Source organism: Haemaphysalis longicornis, unplaced genomic scaffold (assembly GCF_048455015.1).
Source record: "Haemaphysalis longicornis isolate Haplotype H1 unplaced genomic scaffold, Haemaphysalis longicornis Haplotype H1 scaffold_12, whole genome shotgun sequence".
NCBI lineage: Eukaryota > Metazoa > Arthropoda > Arachnida > Ixodida > Ixodidae > Haemaphysalis > Haemaphysalis longicornis.
Window position 1 is genome coordinate 115,415,587 of NW_027526225.1, and position 10,433 is coordinate 115,426,019.

Here is a 10,433-nt window from a genome sequence, read left to right on the forward strand (position 1 = left end):
CGGACACATAGCTGAGATTTAGTATCGTTGTTTATTTGCATAGTTGAGGTGCTAGCAACGTCGTCATATGCAACGAAGAGGTCGTCGTCTTCTTCGTGACAAGTGGTGGATGCAAAGTCATCCTCAGCATTGTAAACCTCCATTAGCTTTTCGTCATCGACTCGAGGAAGCGGTGGCGGGATCTGCAAGTCGTCTCTAAAAGGATTGGCACACTAGTAGCCATGTCTCCTATTTTCCTTTATGGCTTCTAGAGAATGCGGCGGCCGCGGTGACCTCTTCCAAGCAGGGTATCTTTTCAACCTTAGCATTAGTGCTGGAGTTTTTCTTTACATGCGCGGTAACGCTTGACGACAGCCCTGGAGCTTTTTCTTTTTTTGCTAAAGCCACTGCGCGTGCCGCGAACGCTCGGCGGTCGGCGCAAGGCACGCGCTTCGGAGCGCTCCGCCTTTTCTTGGTATTTTTTTCGGCAACACCGACTTTACGGCTTGTACAACAGTTCCGCTGTTAAAAAAATCATGGCAAATCGTGGTTACGAAGGGCCGGTGGCCATTACTTCCAGCTTGCCCGCGACTAAGGCAAACTCTTTTGTGTTTTGGGTCTGAGCCACCCCTTGCTCTGTAGTATGGATTAGTGGAAATGGATTTTTGTTACATGCCCACATGATGTGAATGATGGTTTCATTCAAGCGAACTGCTGGGATTGATACAGGGTGGGGTGAATCAGGTGCTGTCTGGCCTGACAGGGCAAAGTGTTTCTTTTATTGAGGCGCCTTAAGCGTTGTTCAGACTGAAGGAGCGTCGGATGAGCCAGGGGGAATATGCGGGGGTAATGTGCTGTTATTTCCTTATAGCGAAGCAAGCTGTCTCGGGCCGATCGGGCTTCGTTTAATGTGACGGGGCTTGGGCCTACTCTGACAGTGAATTCTCCAACTGCTTTTTTCGCTGCTTCGTTGCCCCCCAGTCAAGTATGGGCAGAAGTGCAGACGAGCTCCACAGAGTCGGTATGCGATTTTGAACAAAAATGTGGAGCACCTCAGATGACCCCTCTGGCAAAGATTTTACGGGCGTTTTCGAATGAGCGATTACGATTAGATGGGGTTTGGCAGCTGCGTTAGTGCTAGGGCGATTGTCCGGCCTCCTCTGTTGCTGGATGCCTATTGTGAGGTAGGTAAGGAGTGCGGAATTACGGTTGAATATTGCCGCCAACAGCGAACGCGTCGTGATGTCTGTAGTCGGCCACGTCTACGTGAAGCGTGCTTGGCTTAATAGGATATTTCTCAGTCAAAGCCTATGCTCCTTCATCCCTCCGTGATTGGTTGTGCACTGGGTGCATATTGCGTGGAAAGGGCGGATGAGGGGTAATTAAAGATCAATTTTCAGTGGATCACATAGACTTAATGCATGCATAATCTGTCTACCGGTAGGTGTTGTCGTTCGGCGTTTAAGTTGAACGAGTCTATGGGGCTGTGCTAATATGCCCACGTGTTCCAATCTAACAGTGGGAGAAGCGTGTGAACTAACGCTCCCGTTTTGCTTAATCAGAGCAAGAGAGAGAGAGAAAAGACCTTTATTCGGCCGAAGTTACAGGCCGAGCAACATCCGTGTTATGGGCCGTCAGCCAGTCAGTGGACCCTGGAAGCAGCCACAACTGGGATTACCGCTACAGGACAGTACCACTTCCTAGTTTTTTGTCTGTGGCCTAGCGTTCTGTCGGTGTATAACGTAAGTGTAAAGGTCCACATGTTGTGGCTCAGGTGCTCCCATCCTTGTCTTCTCTTGTGAAGTTCACATCTCAGTGGCAGTATTACTACCTCGTCTAGACGTGTGTCCTATTTTGATATGATACGCTATGTATTCAGCTGATCGTTTGATTTATCTGAATTCTATCCCGGTTTCGTTTATTTAACATTTTATCGCACAGAACATTGTGGATGTCGTGTGCTCAATGGCGTGTGACCTATGCAACAGGGTATTTTTTTTTTTTCTTGCGGGATCTTGCAGCCATATCTACTTCCTCTGCCCCGCCTCGTGGTCACCGGAACGGCCGTGGAGCTCCAGCTCCGACCGCCATCATCAATGGAAACAGCCTGTGTACACCCCGAAAAGGGCATACACCTCTACCCACTGGTGAAACGCTACTTCCCACCAGCTCCAGCCAAGCATTCTCCGGTTGTCAAGCACCGCGCTGTTTTTAAAACGAAACTTTCTGTGCCACGGATTCGTCCGTTGGCTACGAAAATGCATTTCAGGAAAGCCATCTTTTTCTTCTTCCAGTGGTCGGACTCGGACCTGGGTATCTCGCGTCTATCGCTTATCCAAGGGGACGTTTATCGTTTGCGTCATCCCGATATCACCGAAGTGGTTTGAATTTGGAGAAGGGTGCATGCACGTACTAAATTATGCACAAAAATCATCCACCCCTTCTTGCAACAGTAATTGTTAATAACGGTGTAATAGTTCAGTTATGAGAAGAATAAATGGGATTCTACAGGAGGGAAATGGCCAGTTTCATGTGCGTCTCATAGGATAAAATTCTTCCAGGTTTCATCAAATATTTAGAAAGCTATATGGAGTCACTAGCATTGCGGAATGACGAGAAAAAAAGTGCATTCTTCAACCATGCCTGTGATCTGCATTTTTACGCATATACTGGCCTTTCTACCTTCCCAGAGGAGAATGGCTCACAATTCTTTCCTTTCATTTTACAGTTGCATTCACTACTCCTCCCTGCACATATCGGGCTATAAAACTGGAACCTCCCCAACAACCAACTCTCTATTCACTGCCCAGCTAGCAAAGCTAGCCTACAAACTGGAAACTCCACAACAACCAACTCCCGACTCGGGTGTGGCAGACAAGGAATAATATGTGCCGTGGGGAGGGTGTCTGCCCCGTGCGGCCCTCCACATTTGCACTATTATATCTCGCTGTCCGCCCGCGTCATCCAGCAGCCGGATGGCTGTCCCCCCCGCGGGGGTTCTGACCCGGTATCCCAAGCTGTTCAGGAACAGAGTGTTTCCTCAACGCTTGCCTTCGTTTTTGCAGATTTTTTTTGGCATCTAACTCCCTACGTAACGCATAGTTGCCACCTGGGCAGATATAAATAGCCGCGAGTTCGTCTGTTTTCTCAGTTTACATGCCCCTGACATGGTCGTGCGATTCAACTATTACGGCGTCCAGGCGTCGCTCTAGTTGGATCATAAGACCATGTCAGGAGTATGTAAATTAAGTGAGAAAGCCGACCAACTCGCGGCTTTCGTTCGTCTGATGAACTTAGCTAACCTGACTCAAAATGTGGTACCGTCGTTTTTTTTAACGCTGCACGTCACCCTGTACTCGAACCAGCTTTCCGTATTACCCGGCATCCGACGTGATCTCTTCGAGAAGATTTACAGGCGTATTATGCTAAGCCCACCACAAATGTGCTACTGAGGAAACAAGGTGAACAGCACACAAGCTCACAAAAAGAAAACGTCCACCGCACCAAAGGCTATCCCTCGATTCAGCCTTCCGGCTAATAGTTAACGGCATGCTTGAACAAACAGTTAATATAGCCATAACCATGCGGAACTCCTGAACCGCTGATGCTTGTCATACCATTTCCTAATTATTTGGCGGAAAGAAAACTCCAGCAAATTTGAGGCAATATCTGTGTAATTAACCAGCAGCCCTCATGTCCTTCGGTAGTTGAGGGCTCCAGATTAATTGTCAACACCTGCGGATCTTTGATGTGCGGCCAAATCTCGACATATTGACGTTTTCGCTCTTCGCCTCAACCAGAAAAGCCAAACACTGATGAACGATCAAATGGCCACCGTTGTTCACTTGCGTGTCTCAGCAGCGGTACTCTAATACAGCAAAAGCTTGTTAATTCCATTTTCATGGGGGAAGAGAGAGAGAGAGATAACGCCTTTAATAAAAGCTGAAGAGGTCAGCCCCACTAACCGTAGGGCTTGCTACTTCAGATGGGGTGAATACAGTGAAATGACAGGGGATTGTGATGCGTTCACTACTGACTGTTATCCTACCTGCCCTCAGTCACGACCGACCCATGGAACCCCAGTTTCCCAGCCCATATGCAAATTCCCACCTCGTGCATCTGTGTGAAGCCTACCGCAGTATCGAAAAGCGCTGGAGCTCCCGCAAACGCCCCAGGGCGCTGAAACGCAAATTTGCTCGCCTACAAGTTTCCATGCATGCTCATTCCGCCACACTCGCTCGGAATTACTGGTATCATATCTGCGACGGCATGCACGGAGACCTTTCCAGGGAAAAGACCTGGGCCTTCCTCCGCTACCTCCCCGACCCTACTTCGCCCAAAACCATCACAAATACTCGACTGCACTCACTTATACACAATTACTCAGGCACGTCCGCTGAGCTTCTCGACATGCTTCGATCCATGTGCGTTCCTACTTCCTCATCGCTGTACCCTTCCCCATTACTCCGGATCTCCGAATGTTTCCCTCAACCAGGACATCACTGTCGCTGAGGTCAGACACGCTGTATCCTAACTATGTCGACAAACCACTCGAGGCTCCGACAAGGTCGCTAATAAGATCTCGTGACAACTTACCGACCACGCAATAGATTCCCTCACAGCCATCTTCAATCACCACTGGTCCCGAGGCACTCTCATCAATGTGGCGCAGGCTGACATCACATTAATTCTCAAACTCCACAAAGCTATTACATTGGCGCACATCCGCCCCATGTAACTCACCTTTTGCCCTGGAAAACTGGTCACCACCTACCGCAAAACCCATCACCTGCTCCCACACACTCTCACTGGATTTCGCCAAGGGCTCTCTGCACAGGATACGCACCTCCGTCTCTATCATGAAATTATAGCTAACCCTTCCCAGGCGGACAGCTCGGCCATTCTGGCACTTGATCTCCACAAAGCATCTGTAAACGTCTCTCACGTAGCCATTCTTGGCTCTATAAACTCGCTTAGACTTGGGGCACGCACCTATCTCCTCCTTTCTTGGTGACCGCACGGCTAATCTACGATTCGGACCTCTCCAATCCTCCAACTTGTCCTTCCCCGCTATAGGCCCCCCTCGGGGTTCGGTAAAATCTCCCCCTCTTATCAATCTGGCTATGATCCCCATGGCCACCGCCTTGTCCTCTATCACAAATCTCCACACCACTATCTATGCAGGCGATATTACGTTATGGGTCAAATCAGGCTGCGATGCTCTAATCTAACACACACTCCAGCAAGGCGCAGACATTGTCCAAGCGACTGCTTCTCAGTTAGGCCTTCAGTGCTCCCCGCCCAAATCCGAGCTACTTCTCTTGCACCCCACTGGCAAGCAACCCCCCACGGAACCCCCCGTCACAGTTTACGTCGACAACCACATCATCCCTCATGTCTCCATCCTCCGCGTGCTGGGTCTCACCATTCAGCCCCTACCGGGGCAACGCAACCTCCTAAACCAAACTCCTCCACGGACTACTGCCACGGACTTCGTTCCCAGCCAAACATCACCATGTGCTGATTTGAGACCCAAGAAAAATTCCACCCTGAATATGATCCAATAGTAACCTGAGACATATCGACTGAATTAAAGCAACGCGCAAAGCTTCTATTTGAAAATTCCAATTGGGTGGAGTTTTACTTAAATCAAGAAAATAATTTTTGAAGCTGAGCGCATGTATCATCACAGGCATTATTCTGATTGATTGTAGGGTTTAACGCGCCGACGCAACGCAGGCGATGAGGCGCGCCGTAGTGGAGGGCTCCGGATTAATTTTGACCACCTGGGGATCTTTAACGTGCGCCGAAATCTCGTACACACGGGCGTTTTTGCTTTTCGTCTCCATCAGAAAAGCGGCCGCCGCGGCCGGGAATCGAACCCGCGACCTCGTGCTCAGCAGCGCAACGCCTTAGCCACTGAGCCACCGCGGCGGGTAGGCATTATTCTTAAGCATTTCTTCATTTTGAGAGAAAGATGAGTGAATACTACGTGCTTTTAACAGACACATTATGAACTAAAATTTTATTTTCCCCTGCTCCACACTTTTTTGACAGCCCTCGTCATTCTTGCGAAACATGCTCGCAATTATAACTTTTACCAAGTGGATATCTTGGCTGACTTCATGAACATACTCAGCATGGGGGGCGATGGGAAAATGCTCTTAGCGGACATTTGTGGCAAAGGAATACAATTTCCTGGTACAAGATGCTCGTTTCATGGCCCTATCAGCCTGCGTTGCATGGATCGTTTGGCTGACTCGAGTTTCTGCCCCATAAGTCATCGCCGGCTGTACGCATTAAGTTCGACGCTCTAGACGACGGAGTTTGCCCTACAGACCTGCAGCAGGGTGCTCTAAATTTATCCCGCACTTGGTATTCCGGCCCCTCTTTGTTGCTTAATTGCACGCGGCTGGACGTATGCACCCCCGTTCAAAGTGGTAATCGCACCGCGTTCAGTGTGTAGCTAATTCCGCGTTCCGGTATCCTGAGAAGCAAAAACAGAAAAAACAGTATTTGCGATATATGGCTCCCGCACTCGTAACGCTCTGGCTTACTGGCTTCGCGTATGATAGACGCATGGTGCCGTTGTGGCTCGAATATGACTTCTTATTTCGTCTCTCCGATTAGCCAGCCGAACTTTGTTCCGCGTTCGCGCGCCGTCTTGTACGAGCCACGCGTGGCGGGAGCTCGATCCTTCCCGCCTCGCCTTTCGATAGATCGCTTGCAGCTGTTCAAAAACAGCGGCGCTTCAGGCTCTCCTGCCGCCTTTGCACGCGCCTCGGAAGAGTCTGCTGACTAATTACTCGGCTCGCAATTGCACGGTCAACTCTGCTTTTAAGTGCAGAGCACTTTAGGGGCTCGCCTTGTCGTTGTAGCTCGCTCGGTGGACCCAAGTAGAGCCACACAATGTTCCGAGGCTTCGAAAGCAAAGCGGTTTATACAGTCATAAGCGTTCGAAACTAGTGAAACGCTGGCGCTTGTCATACATCTTCCCGTTGTTTAGCGCAAAGAAAACTGTAGGTACATTTGAGGCAAAATATACGTAATTAACCGGCATCCCTTGCGTTCATTTAGTTCGGAACACTCGTTGGATTGCTTTTTTACGCCAGTAAACGAAAAATGTGGCAGTGCAACGCCAGTACGTCCGGGGAGAAAAGCACAAACAAAACAGAGCTTCCGCTGGTGCAGTTTCAGGCAGGAGGAGCGCGAGCACTGCGAAGGCGGGAAATTTGATTTGCATGGGTGGCAGCAGTGTGCGGATAACGGCGCTACAGCGCAATATGGCGAATCACTACTCTGCACTTCCGACAGCTTTCACAATGAGTGGAACGGCTTTAATTTTTTTTTCTAATGCCGCGACATTTACTCTCTGAAACGTCAGGGTAAAAAAAAAAGGAAGAGGTGAAGGAGGGTGAAGGAGAAAGAACGAGTGTCAAGCCACGGCATATAGCGGGAAGGGGGCGTCAAATCTGGCTTGCCATTTTCCCTACAAGCACGGGGCAGTGCCGACGAGTACAAATTATGGTAGCGCCTCTACGGCTATCTCCGCGGGCGATTCATTTCCTCGCTTCGCGTATTCCACTGTTAATCGATCACGATTGCGCCTTGGAAGTCCGCCTTTCCCTACCCTTTCCCTCTCCTCGAATTTGTTTCTCTTCCACAAGCCCCCACTGCATGCCTACGGCTGGACGACTGGCTTCTGCCCACAAAACCGCCAGAGAAAGAATGCGGCGTGTTATACCCCCAAGGGCTGCGCATTGATATTCCGTCCGGCTGTGTGTCCTTTCGCTGCGCTCGACTCTGTGGCGACTAATTGTTTTTTTTTCTGGTAGTTAACGCAACGCGAAAGCTCCTTTAGAAGTCATTCGGGTCGGTTGCCCCCTAGGCTCCAATCTGGTGAAACCGACAGAATCTCGTCGACTTCGGCGACAAGCTTTGGGGAGAGGGAATCGGTGTCGGTGTAAGGCCGGCGATGGCGGGATTAGGAAGTTACGCGCTCTTTCTCTCCGATTTGTAGTCGTTAGATGTAATCCAGGGCGGCTGTTCTTGCCTGTTTAGCCTTTCTGGCACAGTTGTTAGGTCAGGTCCCACAATCTCCTTAAACGTTTAAAGTGGGACGCGTTTTGCCAAACGCAACAATGGCTTTTACAGCGAAGCTATTAGCTGTTAGTCGGAGTATTTCGTGTCGTAAACAAAAAACTCACGCAGGATCCAGCGGTTATCGCCCAAGACGCCGAGCGCATGCGTCAGGGCCGAGCCTTTGCCGCCAGAGAAGCAGAGTGCAAGCGAGAAGAACGCTGATTATATGACGGGGAACATTTCATGCCCTCCCCCATCAGCGTGTTTACTGGTTTAAAAACAGCTGCGCTGGACATCTACTTTCGCAGGGCGGGATGGCGTCCATTTTTTTTAAAGCATACCTCGTCGAAGCCTTCTAGGTGGGGTTATAATAGTTGTAACCACTCCCGGAAAAGTCGTATTATCTACAGCAAGTCGCTCTACACAAACTTAAGCGTGGAAGAAAATGTCCGAAGGTGGCGGACTTGCGAGCAATCCACAAAGCAATGAGGGATATTTCGCTGCTTTGGAAGGGAATAAAATGCATCTTTTGGTGAATGGAATAAAAAAACAGCGGCAAACACAGGACACAGTAGAAGAAAACTACAGGACCAGCTGGCACTAACTGAACGAACAATGCACTTGAACGCCTAGAAATACCTTACGGCAACAGCATTGCGCATGTGCCGTGCGTCGCATGAACGAAATCTTATCAAGCAACCACAGCGCTTAGAAATCTCCTCTCTTTGCTAGACAGGAGCAATGCCATGTCACTGACGCAAATGTTTCCCCCTGTTATCATACAGAAAGCCTCCAAAATTTCCCTTTGGGTTTTTGTACTTCCCGGGCAGTCGCATCAACCAGTATACGCGAAAAAGGGCTACGTGTGGCACTAAAAGTGATGTTTCGAAATTTGTGTCCTGCAGTACACGTGTGATTTATCATACCTCCTTATTTTGGTGTGGCAAAGCTTACATCGGTCAAACAGGCCGCTGTATTAATGATCGTCTCAGAGAGCACAAGGCTTCCCGTTCCAGGAGTGACGGTGCTCATCTGCCGAGACATTGTAGACAATGCGGGTGCACTCCTGCCTTTGGCAACGTTAACACATTAGGCCGCGGAAGTACAAAAACCCAAGGGGAAATTTTGGAGGCTTTCTGTATGACGAAAGGGGGGAAACAATTGCGTCAGTGACACGTCGTTGCTCCTGTTTAGCAAAGAGATGAGATTTCTAAACACTGTGGTTGCTTGACAAGATTTCGTTCATGCGACGCATGACTATTCGCACATGCGCAATGCTGTTGCTGGAAGGTATTTAAATGCGTTCAAGTGCCCTGTTCGTTCAGTTGTTAGTGCCAGCGCTTGTTTGAAACGCCACAAGGATTGTGCGGAACGACGACACAAAGAGGAGACAACCGGACAAGCGCAACAACTAATTTATTCAAGGTTGTCCCGTCGTTTTCGTCTGCTGTGTCGTGTGTTTACCGCTGGTTTTAATACATTCAAACATGTGCCAACTAGCCCAGTCCAATGGCTTGGCATCTTTTGGTCTGGGGGACAGTCACCACTCGTTCCACTCTTAACCCCTCGAGGCTGTGGGTGTGGAGGAGGGTTTAGCCCTGTGGCTTCTCTGACGTGATGCTGATAGGAAGAAAGATGTCGCATTAAATAAGGGACGCACAGTTTTATAAAGCCCAGGGAGAATAAGGGGTGGGGAAGGGGAGAAGAGACATACTCGTCTCCAAATCGTCGGCAAGTATAACCTGGTCATGGTGCCAGCACTTAAGGGACAGACAACCGATTTTTTTGGAGTGCATGTCCTCTAGCTCATATGCGAGCTAGCGGGGTAACCGCAAGGGATTACTATATTATAAACAGGAGCAAATAAGTTTAATTTTGCACTAAAACTTCTCAAGTCTGAGCGGTGGCGACATTGAGCGTCTGAACGGTTTCAATTAAGTCGATAGCATGACGGAATCCCGTCTGGCCGGGAGGGTACATTCGGAACAAAAAAAAAAAAAGAGACACCGACCAGTCCAAACAAAACGTACCGACGTTTCGGCTTCCAGCACGGAAGCCTTGTTCACCATGAATGCATCACCCGAAGTGGGTCATTTAAGTGGGCTTGAGTAATCGCTGCAAAGAGCGTGAGTAGATCGGGTTTAGATCTCCATCGTTACGATTGACTGTGTTAGATGTGGTCTGAATGATTAGTGATTCCAGAGGTAACCGTGATGCTGTCATTTTTTTCTGTAGCGACGATTCTTGCGTTGTCCCAATAAATCTTGTGGTCATTCACGATGGCGTGTTCGGCTAAAGCATTGTTGCGGACGGTCTTCTTTACGTCACGGGTGTAACGGTGCAGACGTAACGGTTCTTGTAAACGGTTTCAA

At 49.3% G+C, this 10,433-nt stretch overlaps 1 protein-coding gene across 1 annotated transcript in view; it reads left to right on the forward strand.

The window, feature by feature from the left end:
• LOC144161805 (uncharacterized) overlaps positions 1–5,439 on the forward strand; it is a 53,247-nt gene extending 47,808 nt beyond the window's left edge. Inside the window, exons 10-11 of the mRNA XM_077692403.1 lie at positions 4,035–4,100; positions 5,412–5,439. Of these exons, the coding sequence (XP_077548529.1) occupies positions 4,035–4,100; positions 5,412–5,439 (94 nt within the window). The remainder of the gene's footprint in view (positions 1–4,034; positions 4,101–5,411) is intronic.
• Positions 5,440–10,433: the final 4,994 nt, after the last annotated feature.